The sequence below is a fragment of the Carettochelys insculpta genome, chromosome 2 (assembly GCF_033958435.1).
Source record: "Carettochelys insculpta isolate YL-2023 chromosome 2, ASM3395843v1, whole genome shotgun sequence".
Classification (NCBI taxonomy): domain Eukaryota; kingdom Metazoa; phylum Chordata; order Testudines; family Carettochelyidae; genus Carettochelys; species Carettochelys insculpta.
Genome location: NC_134138.1, coordinates 202,808,087 through 202,829,790, shown reverse-complemented (window position 1 = coordinate 202,829,790; position 21,704 = coordinate 202,808,087). Strand labels below are relative to the sequence as shown.

The window sequence follows — 21,704 nt, the reverse complement described above, 5'->3', positions numbered from 1 at the left end:
GGTGGTAAGCTGAAAGAGAACAGCCAGCATGGATTTGTAAAGAACAAATCATGTCAGACCAATCTGATAGCTTTCTTTTGATAGGCTAATGATCCTTGTGGATAAGGGAGAAGTGGTGGATGTGGTATACCTAGACTTTAGTAAGGCTTTTGATATGGTCTCGCATGGTATTCTTATCAATAAACTAGGCAAATACAGCTCAGATGGAGCTACTATAAGGTGTGTGGAAAACTGGCTGGATAACCGTATTCAGAGATAAGTATCAGAGAGGCAGCCATGTTAGTCTGTATCTTCAAAAACAACAAGTCCTGTGGCACCTTATAGACTAACATATTTTGGAGCGTAAGCTTTTGTGGGCAAAGACCCCCTTCATCAGATACAGGATGCATATCTCACGCATCTGATGAAGCGGGTCTTTGCCCACAAAAGCTTATGCTCCGTACTCAGAGAGTAGTTATTAATGATTCTCAATCCTGCTGGAAAGTTATAACAAGTGTTGTTCTGCAGGGGTCTGTTTTGGGACCGGCTCTGTTCGATATCTTCATCAACAATTTAGATATTGGCATAGACAGTACGCTTATTAAGTACGTAGATGATGCCAAGCTGGGAGGGGTTGCAACTGCTTTGGAGGATAGGGTCATAATTCAAAATGACCTGGACAAATTGGAGGAATGGTCTGAGGTAAACGAGATGAAGTTTAAAAAAGACATATGCAAAGTGCTCCGCTTAGGAAGGAACAATCAGTTTCACACATACAGAATGGGAAGCGACTGTCTAGGAAGGAGTACTGTAGAAAGGGATCTAGGGATTGTAGTGGATCACAAGCTAAGTATGAGTCAACAGAGTGATGCTGTCACAAAAAAAGCAAACATGATTCTGGGGTGCATTAACAAGTGTGTTGTGAGTAAGACATGAGAAGTCATTCTTTTGCTCTACTCTGCACTGGTTAGGCCTCAGTTGGAGTATTGTGTCCAGTTCTGAGCACCGCATTTAAAGAAAGACATGGAGAAACTGGAAAAGGTCCAGAAAAGAGCAGCAAGAAAGATGAAGGGTCTAGAGAGCATGACCTATGAAGAAAGGCTGAAAGAATTGGGCTTGTTTAGTTTGGAAAAGAGAAGATTAAGGGGGGACATGATAGCGGTTTTCAGGCATCTAAAAGGGTGTCATAAGGAGGAGGGAGAAAACTTGTTCTTCTTTGCCTCTGAGAATAGAACAGGAAGCAATGGGCTTAAACTGCAGCAAGGGAAGTTTAGGTTGGACATTTATGGAAAAAGTTCCTAACTGTCGGGGTGGTCAAACGCTGGAATAAATTGCCTAGGGAGGTTGTGGAATCTCCATCTCTGGAGATATTTAAGAACAGGTTAGATAAATGTCTATCAGAGATGGTCTAGACAGTGCTTGGCCCTGCCATGAGGGCAGGGGTCTGGACTCAATGACCTCTTGAGGTCCCTTCCATCCTAGTATTCTATGATTCTTGTCTTTTTCAGTTCATAACCTGGCACAAGCAACAGCATAGAAAACTTGAAAATCTTTTCTATGTAATGCTAACGCCTAATTAGGAACATTTAGGTGAAAACATGATTAATCATCAGAAATATCTTGTGGAGCTCGCAGACTTGTTGCATCCATTTACTTGAAAATTTGTCCAGTATGAAGGAACATGTATATGTCAAGCATAGAAATAGTACAGTATTTTTTTTCTGTGTCTGACAAGCACAGTAAATTTTCTCTGGCTACGTCTACACGTGCACCCAACTTCGAAATAGTTCATTTCGATGTTGCGACATCGAAATAGGCTATTTCGATGAATAACGTCTACACGTCCTCCAGGGCTGGCAACGTCGATGTTCAACTTCGACGTTGCTCAGCCCAACATCGAAATAGGCACAGCGAGGGAACGTCTACACGCCAAAGTAGCACACATCGAAATAAGGGAGCCAGGCACAGCTGCAGACAGGGTCACGGGGCGGACTCAACAGCAAGTCGCTCCCTTAAAGGGCCCCTCCCAGACACACTTTCATTAAACAGTGCAAGATACACAGAGCCAACAACTAGTTGCAGACCCTGTATATGCAGCACGGACCCCCAGCTGCAGCAGCAGCAGCCAGAAGCCCTGGGCTAAGGGCTGCTGCCCACGGTGACCATAGAGTCCCGCAGGGGCTGGAGAGAGAGCATCTCTCAACGCCCCAGCTGATGGCCGCCATGGAGGACCCAGCAATTTCGACGTTGCGGGACGCGGATCGTCTACACGGTCCCTACTTCGACGTTGAACGTCGAAGTAGGGCGCTATTCCTATCTCCTCATGAGGTTAGCGACTTCGACGTCTCGCCGCCTAACGTCGAAGTTAACTTCGAAATAGCGCCTGACACGTGTAGACGCGACGGGCGCTATTTCGAAGTTGGTGCCGCTACTTCGAAGTAGCGTGCACGTGTAGACGCAGCTTCTGTGTGACAAACTGGGTGCAGTGCAGTGTAGTCTGAAATTCTCTGGATTGTTAATGCAACTGTGTCTAGAAACAGCAAAGACAATGAGTCAATAATAACACTTTGAGGTTGTCCTTCTGGTGTCATCTCTTACGTTATGCCATGAAATATTAAAGATGGACCAAAAAAAAAAAAATTGAAAGTATGGGCCAGATTTTCAGCTGGTGTGAATTGGTATCATCACTTCTGTTGTAGTTGGTGGAGCTATGCTGCTTTTTAGTAGCCCTGTATTTTTAAAATATGTGTTCACCTGTTGTGGGAGAAAAACATCCTGAAATTCAGATTATGAAGAGATCATTTTTAATTCATTTTTTTCCACAGATTTTTGCTGTATTTACTGATAATCACAAACAAAATGCTATTTGGGGTGACATTTTTTTAAAGGCCTCTCTCCATAAGGAAATTCTGCAGTGGGGATCCAGTGCTTAATACATTTGGCTTGATGATGATGTAAATTTAAGAAATGAGAGGGAGTCCAAAAAGAAAAAAAATACAGCACTGAAACAGTTCGGATGAAAAGATGACATGCCTTTGCCTCGCATGGGAACCAAGTGTGTTCCGAGTTTCAGAACAAGTCAGTTTAACTTTAGTTTGAATCGTTAGGCAGTTATTTTTCAAAAGCCTCAGCACTGCCCTAACTCTGCTCCCATTGAAGTCCCCTGGTTATATACCAACATAGTTGGGGAGTTTCTACATGGGCACAAATCTTCAAAATGGCCATGCTAATGAGTTGAATGCTCAGCGCCTCATTAGCATTAGGACGCTTCCGGCTGCGGCGACCTGAAAGCACACAGCTTTCGAAAGGACCACTGTGTAGCCATGCCGAGCCACGCGCTTTCGAAAGTGGCGCTTTTGAAGCACCGCGGCCGGAAGCATCCTAATGCTAATGAAGCGCTGAATATTCAATTCAGTGTCTCATTAGTAATCTCTGAAATATGACCATTTTGAAGATTTGTGCCGGTGTAGACATACCCTTGGTGCCCTGCACAAATTCTCAATGTAGACAACTTAATCCCTGTGAAATGAGGCTACAGTAAGACTTTTGGCATTATATAAATGCCATTTAAGCTTTTGCAACAGGATGAATTTTACCCAGAAAGAATCATAACTATTCCCTTGATAGGATTGTCTCCTTTTTGGTTTTGTTTTTTAGTTCTCCTTTTCATTTTTAGGAGACAGAATGATGCAAACACAACTTTAGAAACCATATGTCATGATCCTGCTCTGCCACTCGCTGGACAGAAATTGGAGGAGCCTAATTCAAAAGAATGTGTAATGAAAGAGAAGAAAGCAGCTGGAGGGCTGATGTTCATGTGCTCCTGCTATGAAGAAGAATGTAATGATGATATTATATTTACTGAAGGTCAGCTTAATTTCTCTTCTCCCATTCCTCCTGCTATGATGCGATACGGCTTGTTTTCTATGACCTTACTGTGGTCTAGAACCAATTCTTCAGGCAAATCTTGCCACCTCAGACACTGAGGAGAATCCAAAGAAGCAATGCAGTTCCATAAGTTTCATTACACTGAATTTGCAACTTCCTGAGGTTGCATCCAATGCCTGCGCCAGATTGCCCTTCCTTTCAGCCTTATGTCATCCAATGGGAAATGTTACATTGTGGCATATTCATAACTTCATTCATTAATTAATTGGTTGGTTTTCTTCTAGAAGTCATTCTCTGTTAAGACAGAATTCCATTTCATGCATAAAAATAATTGAACAATCCCTAACCAATAATATTTCAGCTCATTGTACCTTTTTGTGTGTATCAGTGGTTCCCAATCTTTTCACTAGGGTGGACCCCTACTCACACCCCCCAAACTGTTCATGGACCTCCATCAAAGCCAATTCTAGCTGTTTTGTGCTTCATTAAATGAGAACTCGCAACGTAGATTTTTCAGACAGGAATTAATAACATTATTGGAAGATATTTAATTTAAAAATAATAGATTCTCACTTTGGAATTTATTTAAAACTTATTTTCTATGACCATATGTATTTATCTTTTATACTTTTCATGGACCCCCTGCAATACCCCTGTGGACCCCCAGGGGCCTACAGGTGCCAGGTTGGGAACCACTGGTCTATATGTGTAATGTCTGAAGAGCTTGTAAGCTTCCTCTCATTTATTTGCTATTGCAAGTAGTTCCAGATTTAGTTGGGGTGGGTGGGGGGGTGAGAGTTTTGTGTAGTTGGTATTTAAAAATCCCAAAGTTCAGTTGTGTGCCATGCCACATGGTGGGAAACCTGGAGTGAGACTCTTGGACCTGAATGAACTCTGCTTAGATTTGGAGGTAGCCAAAGTTGGCTCTGTGCTGCCTGCTTCTTAGGCAAGGTCTGAAGGGAATGTTCACAAGGAATCAGTTTTGCATACATGCCCTGCCCTAGGGACAACCCCCAGAACGATGACCAATTGAAGTTCCTGCATTTGGGAATTATGAGGGATTCTCCCTTTTTACACCCTCCAGAGGAAGAATATTTCCAAAGGTGAAAGAGACCATGGCTCAATTGCATCAAACCTCTTTCAGTGCAGATCAGCGAAACCAGGATCTAGGCTTTGCCATCTCAAAGGCACCATCCATGCCAAAGTTCCCCAAGACACTGCAGCCCTTCTAGTATAAACACAGTTACATCACCATGCTATATGGCCACTCTCTGTCTTGAGAGATGGTGATTAGCAGCGGTGGTGAGGATCTGTGGGGATTGTTTGAGTCAATATCACTATAAATGTGATTTATGTCAGTATAGCTTTTTGTGTACAGGAAATAGAGCAACTTTACCTTACATAGTATAATGGTATAACCATGTGTACAATACAACTTTGTACTGGTGTAACTATTTTGGTTTAAAAAAAAAAATACCCCCCAACTGGTATAGTTATATCAATACAAAATCTGTATGCAGAGTAGACCCGAGTTAAACTGGTGCAAAGGGTGATTTAGGTACGATTATTTTGTTTTAAATCTGGCATATTTTCATAGACTACATTTACACTACAGAATGTGTTGGCCTAATCCCGGAGTGTTGACTCATCATATGCCAGTTGAAGAGTGGTTTTTAATACCATTGCCTTGCGTGCTGTTAGCTACATTGACAGAAGCACTGCTTTATGGCTGCATCTATGCTACGGTTCTGTTTCAAAGGACTGCCTTTCGAACGAGAACATTGAAAGATGGCCTTTCGAAACAGAGCAGCCACACACGCCAGCGGGGACCGAAGGTTCAGTCTGTTCTTTTGAAAGGCCTCCAGCGCAATTTCAAAAGAGAGTGTCCACACCTACCAGGGCTCTCTTTCGAAGGAGCAGGGGCAGGAAGCACCCCGGGCAGGGTCGCATGGTGAACAAGCCCTTCCAGGGCCGCTACCCGCCGTCCCTTTAAAGGGCCCCCCCACATGCCTGGGTCTGCATACACCGAGGGCCAGCACCCTGTCCCCAGGCATCAGCAGAGAGAGGGAGAGAGAGCAGAGGAGGCATCTCGGGCCCCCATGGACCCCGAGCAGCACTCCCCCCCACCTTCCATCACAGCCATGGTCAGCATACTGACTGCGGTCCTGGCCACTGTTCTCCAGCGGCTCCATGCGGCCACCCCAGTAGCTACCCTCCTGGCTGCCGTCCACAGCGTGCAACGTCCCCAGCTGGTCCCCTGGATCATCCGCCTCTTGTGGAGCTTGTCCACAAGCAGTGACTGGTGGGACCGGCTGGTGCTGGAGGACTGGGGCAACGACCGGTGGCTACAGAACTCCAGGATGACCAAGGGGACATTGCTGGAGCTGTGCCACTGGCTCGCCCCAGTCCTCCAGCACCAGGACACCCGTGTGAGGCTGGCACTCCCCCTGCACAAAAGGGTGGCCGTCACCCTATGGAAGCTGGCCACCCCATACAGTTACCGATCCACTGGCCACCAGTTCGGGGTGGGCCAAGCCACTGTCGGGGCCATCCTCATCAAGGTAAGCTGTGCCCAGGTCATACCTAGACCGCATGTGGGGGGTGGGGGGCACCTTGGCAAGGGGCACTGTCAGGAAATGGGAGGGCACCCCGGGGATAGGGGCATGGATGGGGTTGGGCAGCCACCCCGGGGACGGGGATGGGCGGGCACCCCAGGGACAGGGGCAGGGATGGGGACAGGGATGGGCAGGCAAGCTGCCCCTGTCCCCACGCTCACGAGCATGCTCCCCTATGCCCTGCCGGTCATCTGGGTGATCAACAAAGTGCTCCTGAGTCAGCTAGTTCGTGTCGGAGACCTGGACAACACCATCTGGGGATTCCAGGAGCTGGGCTTCCCCAACTGCTTCGGGGACCTGGATGGCACCCACATGGCTACCACTTGGTGGTCCTGCAGGCCCTGGTCGACGACAACGGCCGGTTCCAGGACATCTGTGTGGGGTGGTCCAGCCACGCACACAACGCAAAGATCTTCAGGAACTCAGGGCTGGGATGTCGTACAGCTGAGGGGACCCTCATCCTCCGGCAGGAGCTCCCCACTGGGGACACTACGATGCTGTCCTGCATTGTGGCAGATGCGGCCTATTCCCTGCAGGCCTGGCTGATGCTGCCGTACACCAGGCATACCCAGCTGAGCTGGGACCTTTCTGATGAGTGGCGGAACTGCGCCCGGAACACCGTGGGGTGGGCATTTGGCCGCCTAAAGGGACATTCCAGATGCCTCTGCGCCAGGCTGGAGGTGGGCCTCCCCAACGTCCCGGTGGCGGTTGGGGCCTGCTGCACCCTCCATAACCTGATGGAGATGAAACATGAGCCCTACATTTAGGCGTGGGCCACCAAGGCGGGACGTGGTTTCAAACAGCCCCCTGCTGCCTCATGCCACCAGCCCCAGCAGGACGGGGTGCCTGTATTGGAGGCCCTGTGCCAGGCTTTTGAGCAGAGGCCACAGACCTCCCCCACCCTGTACACTTCCCCCCCAACCCACACCTTGCACACACACACGCACTCCTACGGACACCCACTAGCACACATGCACAGGGGACACAGGGTAAACCATAAAATTAAACTATTTACTTAATGACAGACCTGTGCCCCTCTTTTCTTGGGGGAGCTATTTACATTTGGTGAGGAGGGTGACCGGGGACTTGAAGGGGGGGACCCCATCAGGGGGCATAGCGGCCCTGGCTGGACACCCGGGAGGCTTTGACTAGGCAGGAGTGGGGTGGGGGGCCTCACCCCTCGGCAGGGCTCGGTGGCCGGGAACCCTGTTGCCCATGCCCACCCCTTCCTCCCGGTGTCTGGGGGCCCCACGAGGGCCAGCAGCACAGGAAGGTAGGGGCGCCACTTGGACGCGGCCCGCGCATCCACGCCAGGTGCGGCATGGGGTTCGGGCAGGAGGCTCTGCCTCCAGCTGGCCAGCCCTGGCCAGCAGGGTGTGGGCCAGGCGCACAAGACTGGCGGGGTGGGGAGGAAGGAGGGGAGGTAAGGGGAGGGGACACGTGGGGGATGGGGAGGGTGACGGGGGTTGTGGGTGTGGGAGTGACCTGCGGTGGAGCAACAGCAGGGGCCAAGTGGCTGACCACAGCCTGGGTGACGGAGTCCAGGTTGGACGCCACCTGGTCCCATGCCTGCCGCTCCATGGCAAGCCGCTCCCGCACGATGCCCATCAGCTCTCTCAGGCCGGCCGTGTGGGCCATGTCCCCTGCCTCCTGCTCCCTGGCCTGGTGGCGTCGGTGGAGGGACTGGTGGCGACCCCACGCTGTCCCTGTCCGGAGCCTGGGCTGCTCCCCCTCGCCCTCGGTGGTGGGGCTCCCCAGGCTGGTCTCAGGGCTGGTCTGGCTGCTGCTGGAGCTTTGGAGACAAAAGGGGAGAGGAACGGGCTATTAGTCCCAGTGAGGGACCCCCTGAACCCCGAACCCCCCTACCCCCACAACCCCTGCAGGGACCGCACCCAGGGTTCCCCATCTGGGTTGCAGCACCACTGGCTCTCCTCTGCCTCCTGGCGGCCCGTGGTCCTGTCCAGGCCTCATGGTGCTGTGTGCCACACATCAGCCCTGTGAGGCTGGGGCAGTGGGGCTCTCTGGCCTGCCTGTGCCCTGGGGCTGATGTCCCTGTGGATGGGCAGTGGCCGCCCTGGGAGGGACCGTGCGCCCCCTTCCCCAGCTCTGCGGCCCCTGCTGTGCACAGTACATACCTGTGGGTCCCTCCAGGAACTCAAGGCAAGGCACAGTCTGAGGGAGCCAGGCTGGATGGGCCTGAGGCGACATCAATGACGAGGGCCCCCTCGCTCGAGCCCTCGTCATCTCTGCTGTCTGAGATCCGGGCGGGGGGGTTGCCTGCGGGTGGCCGGTGGTCCAGGCCGGTACTCCCATTCGGTCCCCGTTCCCTCCAGCTCTGCCTCTGCTGGGGGGGTCCATCATGTCCAGCAGCACAGCCGGGGGACCCACCTCCTTGGGCCCAAGGAGCTGGTTGAGTTCTTTAAAGTAGGGGCAGCTGGTGAGCACTGCCCCGATCTCCTAGCCATGTCCTGAACCTGGCAGTAGCCCTGACAGAGCTCCTTGACCTTCAACTTCACCTGGTCCAGGGTCTGTGTGGGGTGACTCCAGCAGGTGAGACCCTTGGCCAGGCGCTCGAACGCTGCTGCGTTCCAGCGCCAGACCCCCGTCTGGTGCAGGATCTCCTCGTCCGCCCCCAGGGTGAGGAGGTCCTGCAGCTCTGCGTCAGTCCAGGAGGGGCCTCGGCACCTGGGGGGCTGGCTTCCCTGCTGGGAGGGCTCCCTGGTTTCCTTGGAGGCCCCCTGGGGCATAGGGGGTTGGGGCACTAGCCGAGGTGCCAAGGAAGGCTATAGGCGGGCTGGCGCGTCGCACCAGATGGCTGGCTGGGCAGCAGTGGGGGCTCCCTGCTGCCTGCATGCTCTTAGCTTCCTGCCTGAGGGTTTCTGGGTGCCTGCGTCCTTATGTGCGGCCGGACGCTGGAGCCATAGAGCTCTGCTTGTGCTGTGATCACAGCCGCCTCCTACCAGCTGATCACAGCCACGAAGGACTCCCTCTTTCGAAAGAGTGGACTGCGGAGCATCTACGCTTGCTCTCTTTCGAAATAATCTATGGAAGGAGGGCGCTTTTCCCATCCCGGGAACGGCGGAGCTCTTTCGAAGTTAATTTTGAAAGAGCGCCGTGTCAGCATAGACGCTCCGCAGGTTCTTTCAAAAGAACTTGGTCTTCCGATCTGAATTTCGAACGTACTTGCTGGTGTAGATGCACTCTGTAGGTATAATTGTGTCGAGGTGTGTGTGTTGCAGCGGGTGGGAGGCTGGGAGGAGTTCCAACAACAGTGCCTCTAAGAAGAGTGGTTTTTCCCCATTACTGACTGACCATGTAAATTTTAAGAATAGACCAAGCTCTAGATTCTAAGGCTAGAAGGGACCACTGTGGTGAACTAACCCGATTTCCTGTGAAACACAGGCCCCAGAACTGCCCCCAAATAATTTCTGTTTGCGTTAGAACATCTTTCTTAGAAACACATCCCACCTTGAGTCTTAAATATCCAATAGTGGAGAATCTACCACAACTCTTAATAAATTGTTTCAATGGTTAATTACTTTCACTGTCAAAAACGTACATCTTATTTCCAGTCTAAATGTGTCTTGGTTCATAGATCCATCTATTTAGGTACTTTGAGGCATTTTCAAAAGCAAATTGACACCTTAAATTCAGTTATTTCAATGGGCATTGACAGCTAGATGCTTTTGAAAATCCAATACAACATTTAATACCTTTTAACCATCATACCCTTTATAGACTGTGATCAAGTTGCCCCCTTAACCTTCTCTAAGCTAAGTGGACTGAGTTCCTTCCATCTCTCAATACAACACATTTTCTGATCTTTTAATCATTCTTATGGCTCTTGTCTGAACCCTGTACCAATTTATCACCATTATTCTTGAACTGCGGACACTTGAGCTGGACGTAATAATTCAGCAGTGACTGCACCACAGCTAAATACAGAGGTAGTATAACCTTTCTGCTCTTTCTCCTTGTGCCCCTCTTTATTGATATTTTGGTTAGGCTGAAGTCAAGTAAGGAGAAGTTTAAACTGAAACACAGGAACGCACTTTTAAACCAAAACAAGTGTGTCCACATAGAGTTTTGTACCATGTGAACCAAACTAATTGAAATGAATCGGCACAAGATTGGGGATGGACTCAATGCACCAAAACATTGGGTGTTTACTCTTCATGAGGGGTGGCAGTGGTTGGTATTACAGGTCTGTGACCGGTTCCTGAAAACATGTATGCACTCCCCTTGTTTAGTTTCTCCCACAGCAAATGATCAGGCCCCATGATTATGTCACTTACTGTTGAGCCTCAAACGCAATCTGGAGTCTTACAGATGCACATGAAGCTTGCTTTGGGCATACATTTTTCCATGTGATCACTGCATGTGCATGTATTGCTTAGATACGTGCCTTAAAGAAGGTACTTGAATTTCTGAAATGTCCGCTGTTACCAATAAGGACCCACTCCTTTTATACTTCATTATCTGAGTTATCCTTACTCGCGCAAGTAATATAGTAACTGGAGTAAACAGTACCACTCCTGTAAACAAAGTGCACATTCACAACCCAACATTAATTGATGTATTGAATTTATTTTGCTTAGAGGTGAGCATGTTCCCGGTGGAAAAGTAACAATAGTCTTACATCTATCACTTGTTTAGGATTTCTGCACACTGCTAACCACACTCATATGGGTTTTGGCCAACTTGTTATACATTAGTCATATTATGAACCCCCTCCCCCCCACAATTTTTTACAATTAAATGCAATTTGGGTATCAAACATGTCTTCTCTGTTAATAAGTTATAATTATAACCATTCCATAAATCCAACGGTAAATGCTTTATTCTCATGTACATATATAGCCCTTACACATTGCCAGATGGTGTAAAAAGGTTTAAAAGCAAAGGAGACTCTGATCCTATTATTTTCAAATCTTTCACTCTTAGAAGTAAAGGAGATCCAGAACTTTCCCTGTGGGTAAGATCCCATTAAAAGTATATAAATGAGAAAGCTATAGGCCTAAATTGCCCTTAGTCTGTGAGTAGTTTTCAGATGAAAAATAAAATAGAACACTTAAGTGTGTAACATTTCCAGTCCTTTCACGAATGCAAACAACTCTAAGGGGGAAAATATTTAGGCTTTGTCATTCTTTTCTATTCCAGTGGGTTAGTGTTTCTTGTAAATGAAAACAGCCCAGCTGGATTGCTTGCCTGGTTAGCCATGGAAGGAAGTGAAATGATTTTTACAGTACCAGACATGTGGTTTCCTGTCTGTGTTTAACTTTGAGCAGAACATCACAGCCAGCTGGTCCACTGCTCCTCCAGACAACTAGATAGTAGCCTATAATAATTTTGCCTTTGGAATGACTGTCATCCAGCTCCATTCTGTACATTGTTCTTGTCTTTCAAATACTACTTTTTCTTATATGTAAAGTGTGTGATTTGCTATTCCTTTGCATATTTTTTTTCTGGTGAAAGAATGAGAGACAGGGTCACTTTCTATGGGCTGATCCAAAGAAGATTGAATTGACTTCAGTGGGCATTGGCTCAACCCCACAGAACACACAGTCTATTAATAACATGAAATTTAGAAAATAAAATTGTAATCTTACAGTTAACGATCAATTTTTGTGCTGTGTTACCTCTTGCTATAAGTGATCAGCTCCCAACCTCCTCTTCCTTTGTATTACATATGCAAGATTTTTAAAATACAACTCCACTTTAGCACCTTCTTTATGAATAAGATAGGAGACAGAAAACTATAGATGGAGCAGCAGGTTTTAATGTCCATAAAGAGGCTACTTACTCGGTCCCAATGAATTGCAGGTAAACGACTCTGTCTTAATCAAGTCAGTTTATGAAATTGTTGTCCTTTCTCAGTCTCTTACAGTGAAGGCCTAGCCTCCCAGCCCCAACCTCTCTTTAATGCTCCACAGTTAGACACACACAAAAAAAAATTGGACAGCAGTAAGGATTGTGACTCACTGAGTAATGGCTTCACAAATATTTAAGATGAGTAAAACCAAATCCAATGCCTGTTTCTTTTGCAGATTTTAATTTTGAATTGCCAAATTGTAGAATAAACAAACACACTGAAAGCAGATAACTACACCAACGTAGTTTTACTGCTTTGTGGTGCGTTTGGCCGTTACCCTTTCTGATCATTAGCATCTAATTATATTTGAGGAATCACTCTGAAGAATAACATTTTTGCATGCATGATCATATAAAACAATATCCCATAGCTCATTGGAGAACAAAGATCAAAGGAATGAGTTAACCCTTATGAAACTTTTGATTTGTTCTGCTTGCATTCCTTTTTGCTAAACAAAATTGTGGCTGACTGGCAAACAACCCACACTGACTGGAATTATGAACCAGGGTTTGTGGTGGAAAACTGCTCCTGAAAGCAAAACTCATTGCCAGGCTGTTTTTAATTATTATTTATTTAAATATCTAATTTCAGTGTTACCAGATGCCATCCTCAAGAGCAAAAACATTGGAAAAGACTTATTCCAAAACACTTGGCTAGGAAAAAGTTTTACCAGATGTTCAGGGCTGTTGTCATGGAAGGGGATGGGAGTTTCACGATTGATTTCAATGGGAGCAAGATTACATGCTGAGGTTTTGCCGTGGCAAGCTCTAGCTCTGTATATTGGCCCCACACATCACAATAATTCGTTCCACAATTACTCATGAAAATGCCTGTGCATCCCTTCCCGCAACTTAAATCATTCCAAAATAACAGAATTACTGCTAACATTTTGGACAAATCCAGGTTCCTTTCATTATTTTGCCAATTTCTTATCTGTGTTTTCCCTACTCTCCCTTCACCGCGTCCTGTGTCAATTTCTATAGCTTGTCGAGCAGTTTACTGAGTTAGACTAGTTACGCCAAAGTTCAATGTTAAAAGGTCTTTGAATCTCACCTTTGCCACAGATTCCACTGTGGTTGCCTAGGTTGGGAGCATAATGTACATTGTGTGCTCCTCCCTCCAGCCTCAGGTCTAACCTCTCCTCCCCGTGCAGGTGTTGCAGCAGTAGCTGATGTGTCTCACTTCTGCTGAAGAGGTGGGAGACTGGCATGCAGTCTGTATCCCTGTCCCAACTTGTAGCCTCATTAGTCTAGATGCCTGTAGTGGTACTCAGAATCTTAGAGATTGCACCTGAAAAATTAGACCCTTAAATGACATCTTGTGGGATGTTACTATGTTAATAAATTCAGATATTACCAAGGGCCTCAAATTTGAACTCGAGTTAAAATAGAGGTTTGGTGACACATCACTAGTTTGTACCACATGGCAAGCTCCGTGTCATCTGTGTATTTACGTTGTGGTCATTTCTTTTAACTCAGCAGCCTGAATATCACCTGCCATGTCTTAACATTCATGAGGTTCACCATCTTAACAGGGTTCAGGTTTCACTGGGAATATTGAATTTTGTACCTTTACCGTGAACAGCTGGAGTTTTATCCGTTTTACGCCAAAAGATTAATTCATTGTTTTGGGCATTCCATACTTGTGTTGTCATAATGTGGAAGAAACCTTCCATGCCAGCCGTAAGTGTACTTAGCTTTTGTACAATTTAGACTGATTCATCAGAACAGTTGCTCAAAACTTCAGTATCAGAGCTGGATGAGCTATTTGTAAAGAACAATTTTTAGATTCATATAGCATTTTTTTCTCTATTGCAAACTAGATGCAAATTGATAATTTCCCTATGTCTGTTCATTAATCATAGCAGTTTTTATCATTTGAGCAAATTACAACCAATGGATTATCAGTGTATTAAGTTCTATGATTACCCACTGTGTACAGCTGATCCCCTAGGTAATGTGGTATGTTTGTTTCCTGATTGGATGACCTAAGCTATATAAACTGAAGGCTGTTCTGTCTTCTGCAGAGAGCACATGATAGGAATGAAAATGTTATAAAATTTTCTAAGGTTTGGTCTACACTTGCTGTGGAAGATTGAACGCTTACGTTCAACCATCCAGGGTGCCATTTCATGCATGCATGAAAGGACATGTTCCAGGATCAATGTAGACCCCGAACATCTTTTGAGTGCCATGGTATTAGGGAACGTCAAAGGGAGGAGCATTCCCGTCGACCTTCTGCTATGAAGACAGGCATGGAAGTCGATGGCTGCAAAGTCGATTTTTGGAATGCAGTTGGTGTACCAAAAATTGAGTGCAGCTGTCGACCTTCCAGGTAAGTGTAGACACAGGCTAAGTCTGGTATCTCTCTCTGATCTCCAAAGTGCTGCCCTTTCCCCTTCCCAATTCCTCTACTCCTTAGTACTCCTTTAGCCCCAGTGATTATACCTGGCTTTGCATACAGATTCCAGATTTAGAATTAGTTGCACTAGCATATTTTTCATGTACTAAGTGAGTGCAATGCATGAATACCTGTATTTGAACAAATAGCAGACAGTGCACAAACAATTATATGACCAGTTACGTATAAAGAACAAGAAAAAGGCCATCATTACAAGTTGAATTGCACCCCCCAAGAGGAACTTAGCAAATATCAATCTATTTTCCCATTCGGTGAGCTCATTAGGAAAGTAACTGTAAGCTCTCTTGCAGGGGTCAGCAACCCCCAGCATTGGTGCCAAGATCGGCACATGAGCTCATTTTCATTGGCACATGAGGTGAAAGCTCAGCCCCTCCCACCCCTTCCCCCCCCTCACACAGCCAGGAGCTTACTCAAAACCATGCTGCCTGCCAACTAACAAAAGACCAGCTAATGCTACCAACCACCACCTAAACAGTAAAGCCTCTGCATCTTTATTTATTAATTAAGTTGTTGTAAGTAGGATTTTTAGTGACTTTAAAAAGTATCACTGGCACTCGGATTGCATATAGAGGTCAAAAAGTCAAATTTCGGCACTCTGCCTCAGAAAGGTTGGTGATCACTGTTCTATCGCAACCTTGCATAGACCTTCTCGCTAGTCATGGGTTGGCATTGTTCTCAATGTTTTCTCTTAGGGTATGTCTATACTTACCATGTGTTCAGTGCATCATGATCGATCCTCCAGAGTTTGATTCACAGATGTGGCAAAATCAATCTCTGGGCTTGGCCGTTGACCCTGGTACTCCATGCTATTGTGTGGAGTAAGGAAAATTGAGGTTTTTGGGGCCAATGCCAATCTACACAAGGTCAGAAAGTCAATTTAGATACACAATTTTAGCGATGCCATTAGTGTAGCTAGAATCGATGTATCTAGAATTGACTTTCTGCCCTTGTGTAGACCAGGCCTCAGACACTTGCAGCAAGTGATCTAACCAAGGCCTGCAGCTATATGTAATCAAAGAAAAGGTTCCATAAGGCTGAATGTCTGAATCACTTAAAAGAATAGGAAGGAAACTGGAATTGGAAAAAGCAACAGAAATAAAGAGGAGTTCTGTTTTATTAAAACCATCATTTGTGCTCTAGAAGAATAATCATGCAGAGCTCAGTTATTGACTTCTGTGGAATCCGACTAGGCAAGTAGAACAGTCCTAGCTGGCATCTTTGTTATGATTTAGATCACTTAAAAGCTCAATAGTGTAGGAATGTGGCCAACCTTTTATCAGGTTGTCATGGAAGAGATGTTAATAATAACAGACAGAAACAAAACTGTAACCCTGGCAATACCAATATTTTGATAAAAGTTTGGCAGTGTGAAAATGGTGCTTGGAATAAAAAGGGTTTTGTGTGTAGCATCTGCTGGAACATATTGAAGCAACAGATTAATATGTTCAATAAAATCACCAGCGAACAGCAGCAGACACTGTGTAACCAAAGCATTCATAACAGAATCCAGGATAAACCATGTAAGTAGGAAAGTATTATTTTTCATAACAGTGTAAGAAAGCTCTGCTGTGAGCATTGATGCCAAGGGAGATGCAACTGCTTGTAGGAATATTGAGAGTAAGAGTTGGAAATGGAGGAGATAAATGGGAAGCACGATTGGGCTAAGATTTTTTTTAAAAAGATTGTTTGCTCTGTTATAAGATATAGGAATGAAACTTTACTGCCAGAAAATAGAATTTAAAAAAAAAAGTGTTCTTATCCATTGAGTTTCTTAAGCCTGCTGACCGCTAAATGGAATTGGATTTAAAAATGGAACTAAACTGAATTTAAAAATGGAAATTTGCTTACAATAGAGAATACTTCAGTACCTGGAAGATTCTGGAACAAATAATTAGGCAATCCATTGGCAATCACCCAGGAGATATTAAGGTGATAAGTAACAGCTTGGCTTTGTCAGGATCAGATTGTGACAAAGTAACCTAGTGGCTTTCACTGACAAGGTAACAAGCCTTACAGATGAGGGGGAAGCAGCAGGTGTGGTATAGCTTTACTTTAGTAAGGCTTTTGATGCTGTCTGCATGACCTCATAAACAAACTGGGAAAATGTAAGCTAGATAGAAAACTGTTGCCAGAGAGTAGTGGTCAGTGATTAGCACTTCTGATGCACTTAAGGTATACTGAGTGATGTCCCATTGGAATCAGTTATGGGTCTGGTCCTGTTAAGTGTCTTTTACCAATGATTTTGACAATGGCATAGAGAAAACACTCATAAAGATTGTGGACAGTACCAAGCTGGGAAGGTTTGCAAGTGCTTTGGGGGATAGGGTTAAATTTCAAAATTATCTGGATAAACTGGAAAAATGGTTTGAAAAAAATAGGATGAAATCCAGTAATGCAAAGCACTACATTTAGAAAGGAACAATCAGCTGCACACCTACAAAATAGGAAGTTACTGTCCAGAAAGGAGTACTGTGGAAAAGCATCTGGGGGTGGTGGTGTATCACAAGCTAAATGTGCCAACAATATAACACTTGCAAAAAAAAAAAAAAAAACAACTAAGCAAACATCTTTCTGGGATGTATTAGCAGGCGTGTTGTAAGGAAGGCAGAAGAAGTAATTTTCTTGCTCTACTCCATGCTGATTAGGCCTGAACTGGAGCAGTGTGTTCAGTTCTGGGTGCCTCATTTCAGCAAGGATGTGGACAAGTTTGGAGAAAGTCAAGAAGAGCAAAAAAAAAAAAAAAAAAAAAAATTAAAGGTCTTAAAAACATGACCTATGAGGGAAGATTGTTTAATTGGGAGAAAAGAACAGTGAGGGGTCTATAAGTTTTCTAGTTCAGGAAGAGTTGTTAAAAGGATGAGGGGGAAAATTTTTGTTCTTATCGTCTGAGGGTGGGATAAGAAGCAATGTGCTTAAATTTCATCAAGGGCGGTTTAGGCTGGACCTTAAGAAAAACTTCCTAATTGTTGTGGTGGTTAAGCACTGGAATAAATTACTTGGGAAGGTCGTATAATGTTCAGCATTGGAAATTTTGAGTGCAGGTTAGACAAGCATCTGCCAGGGGTGGTCTACTCTAGGTAACACTTGGCCCTGCCCTGAGCACAGGGGACTGAGCTAGATGACTTCTCAAGATCACTTCCAGTCCTACATTTCTCTGGTTCTATAATTTATCAGATCTATAATGAAATTTTGGACAAAACTTCAGTTGCCCATTTAGACTGGCAATGAAAGGTTAAGACAGTGAGTTCCCACATACACACTTAGACAAGCCTCATAAGGCCCCAGATTCAAAGGGGCAGTGCTTGGCATGTGAATGATCATTTTTGTTGCTTTTTTTGGGGGGTGTGGGGGTGTCCAGGGAGGGGTAGCACCTCTGGTGTGAGGACTTGTCGTGTCTCTTCGGGGCAGTTCATGCACCTTTGGTCCCCACCTGGCACCCAGCTCTCACCTGTGGCTCCAAGAAGCTGTAGCATGCAGTGGCCGCACCCCGATAAACCACTTTGACAGGCGGACTAAACCAGGTAAGGGTGGCTGGCAGGTCTGAAACCTTCAGTGAGATAGGGAATTGCCTATCCCAGCATGCAAAGTCGGCCCCGGCGGACTGGGCAGATGAGATCAACAGCAAGATCTAACAACCAGGAAGGCGGTTCTGCAATGCTCTCTGGAGAGCAAAAGGCATGACAAGGCACCAAAGATGGCATGGCCGTCCACTGCAGCCTAGGAAGTCCCAGCCGTGGCGACTTTTCATACCACTGGAACCAGGCTTCTGAGGTCGAGAGAGTGGAACTGCCCCCTGTGCAATGGCTTTTCCACTTTAAACATTCTCTCGCACAGGTTCTTTGCACATTCTCATCACTTCTGTCTACCTCAAAGTCCTACGGTGACGGTGGAGGGGCAAAGTGACAAATGGAGGTGACCACTGGATGTAGTAGCTCCAAACCTGAATGTAGGCGGCCTGTGGACTTTGATCGCTCAACTGTGACCCTGGGATGGCAGAGGAGTTTGGCAGCATCCCAGGCGACTGAGCAGGCCTTTTTAGGAACAGCACTGCTCATCCTCAAAATGAGGGAGGGGACTAGAAAAGGTGTCCCATAAATTGCTTGTCCCAACCAAAATGGCCAGCATGCTGCAGCTGGCAGTTTTACCCTTACAGCAGTTGAAAAACAGTGAAAAGAAAAATTATATTTGCAGCATGGAACGTTTGCACACTGTTGGACAGGGAGAATGCGATGAGGCCCGAGAGAAGGACGGCCCTCATAGCAAGAGAACTGGCACATTATAACATTGACATAGCCGCCCTGAGCGAGACCAGACTGGCAGAGGAAGGATCCATATGTGAACCAAAAGGAGGTTACACCTTCTTCTGGAAAGGCAGGCCAGAAAATGAAGAAAGAATCCATGGAGTGGGACTTGCCATCAAGACATCACTTCTGCACCAGCTTCCTGACCTACGAAATTGCATCAGTGAGCGTCTGATCAAGCTCCGCTTCCCCCTCAACACCTCCCGCCACGTTACAGTCATCAGTGCTTACACCCCCACGCTAACTAGCAGCGACGAAGGAAAAGATCATTTCTATGAGGACCTTGACCATCTTGTGAAAGCAACTCCACCTAGTGACAAGCTTCTCCTGTTGGGTGACTTCAACGCCAGGGTCAGCAAGGACTGTAAGACCTGGAAAGGAGTGCTGGGGTATCGTGGTGTTGGTAACATGAATGCCAATGGCTGCCTTCTGCTGAGCTTGTGTGCAGAAAATGACCTGACAATTACTAACACTCTCTTCAGGCAAGCCGATAAATACAAGACCACATGGATGCACCCGTGATCAAAACAGTGGCACCTGATTGACTATGTCATCAGTGACAGGTGGGTCATTCGAGACGTTAAGATCACCAAGGCCATGCGGGGAGCTGAGTGCTGGACTGATCATAGACTTGTCAGATCACTCCTTATGATGCACATCACACCACTGCAGTGCAAGAAGCTCAAGGTTGTCAGACCCTCCTTCAACATCGGGAAGCTGCAACATACTGGTCATTGCGAGAAATTCGCAGCCTGCCTTGACAAAGTGCTGATGTCCCATGGTCCTCTGACTGGAGACCCAACACAAAAGTGGGACCAGTTCGAAACCCTGGTGACAGAGTCAGCCAAGTCAACACTAGGACTGAAAAAGAGAGGTCACCAAGACTGGTTTGATGAAAATGACAAGGCCATCATGAAGGTCTTAGAGGAAAAATGGAACACATTTCTGCTATGGCAAAACAATCAGTCCTCAATATCCAAATGTGATTGTTTCAAACACCTTCAGAGCCAAGCACAAACGGCACTTCACAAAATGCAAGATGAGTGGTGGGAGAGTAAAGCTGATGAAGTCCAACACTATGCTGACACAAAGAACTCCAAGATGTTCTTCAGTGCTATCAAAGCTATATATGGACCTTCAAAGCCAAGTACTACACCTCTCCTGTCTGCTGATGGCATGACCCTTTTGAGGGAGAAGAACAGCATCAACAATAGGTGAAGAGAGCACTTCAGCAACCTTCTCAACAGACCCTCCATTGTTGACCCTGTGGCCCTAGACCAGATCCCTCTCAAACCCACAATAGACAGTCTTGACCTGCCCCCTACAATGGATGAGGTCAAAAAAGCAATCAGCCAGACCAGCTCTGGCAAAGTCCCTGGGATGGACAGTATCCCTGCTGAAATTTTCAAAGTGGCAGGACTAGTGTCACTTGAAGCCTTTCACAACATCTTGATCAGCATCTGGGAAGAAGAAGACATGCCCAAAAACTTTACGGATGCCACAATCATCTCTCTCTTCAAGAACAAGTGGAGCAAAGCTGACTGTGGAAATTACTGGGGCATCTCCCTTCTCTGTACTGCTGGGAAGATCTTGGCTCAAGTCATCCTCAACTGTCTGATCACCAGCATCTCAGAGGAGAACCTGCCAGAGGCACAGTGTGGTTTTCACCCAGGCCGCAGCACCATTGACATGATATTTGCTGTTCATCAGGTCCAGGAAAAGTGCACAGAGCAGAACTTGGATCTGTTCGCTGTCTTTATAGACCTGACCAAGGCATTTGACACCATCAACAGAGAAGCCCTGTGGATTATCCTGTCAAAACTTGGTTGCCCGAGAAGATTCGTTAACCTCATACGCCTGTTCCATGATGACATGGCTGGCTTTGTTCTTTCAAATGGCGAGTTCTCAGATCCATTTGAGATATCCAATGGTGTGAAGCAAGGGTACGTGCTGGCCCTAGTGTTATTCAACCTCTTTTTCACGTGTATCCTCAGCCACACAGTTCGGGACCTGGACCATGGAGTCTACATAAAATACAGACTTGATGGGTCACTTTTCGACTTTTGTCATCTGAATGCTAAAACCAAGATGCTTGAGAGGCTCATCCTTGAAGCCCTATTTGCTAACGACTGTGCAGTTATGGCACGCAAGGAATCTGATCTCCAGCTCATCGTCAACAGGTTTGCTGATGCCACTCGCCTCTTTGGTTTGACCATCAGCCTAGCAAAGACCGAGGTACTGTTTCAACCTGCTCCAGGATCTGCTGTTCTCCCCGCTTCAATCTTTATTAAAGGAACAGAGTTAAAAACAATAGAGGAGTTCAAGTACCTTGGCAGTGTGAGAGCCAATGATGGCTCCCTTGACAAAGAAATCTATGCCAGACCAGCCAGGCACTAGGACGTCTGAGACCGCGAGTGTTGAATCAGCACTATATCCGACAGTCCACTCAACTGAAAGTGTACAAGGCTGTAGTCCTGACCAGTCTCCTGTATGGCTGTGAAACCTGGACCTTGTATAGAAAACTGCTGGAGCGCATCCACACACGCAGCCTGAGGTCAAAACTGCACATTCGATGGCAAGACAGAGTTACAAACTTGGAAGTCCTGGACAGAGCAGGAACCACGAGCA

The 21,704-nt window shown here is 46.4% G+C and overlaps 1 protein-coding gene across 2 annotated transcripts in view; it reads left to right on the top strand.

Moving 5' to 3' along the window:
- TGFBR2 (transforming growth factor beta receptor 2) overlaps positions 1-21,704 on the top strand; it is an 81,669-nt gene that overhangs the window by 31,493 nt on the left and 28,472 nt on the right. For both annotated transcript variants that reach the window (XM_074984400.1, XM_074984398.1), the window contains one exon: positions 3,656-3,846. In XM_074984400.1, the coding sequence (XP_074840501.1) occupies positions 3,656-3,846 (191 nt within the window). The remainder of the gene's footprint in view (positions 1-3,655; positions 3,847-21,704) is intronic.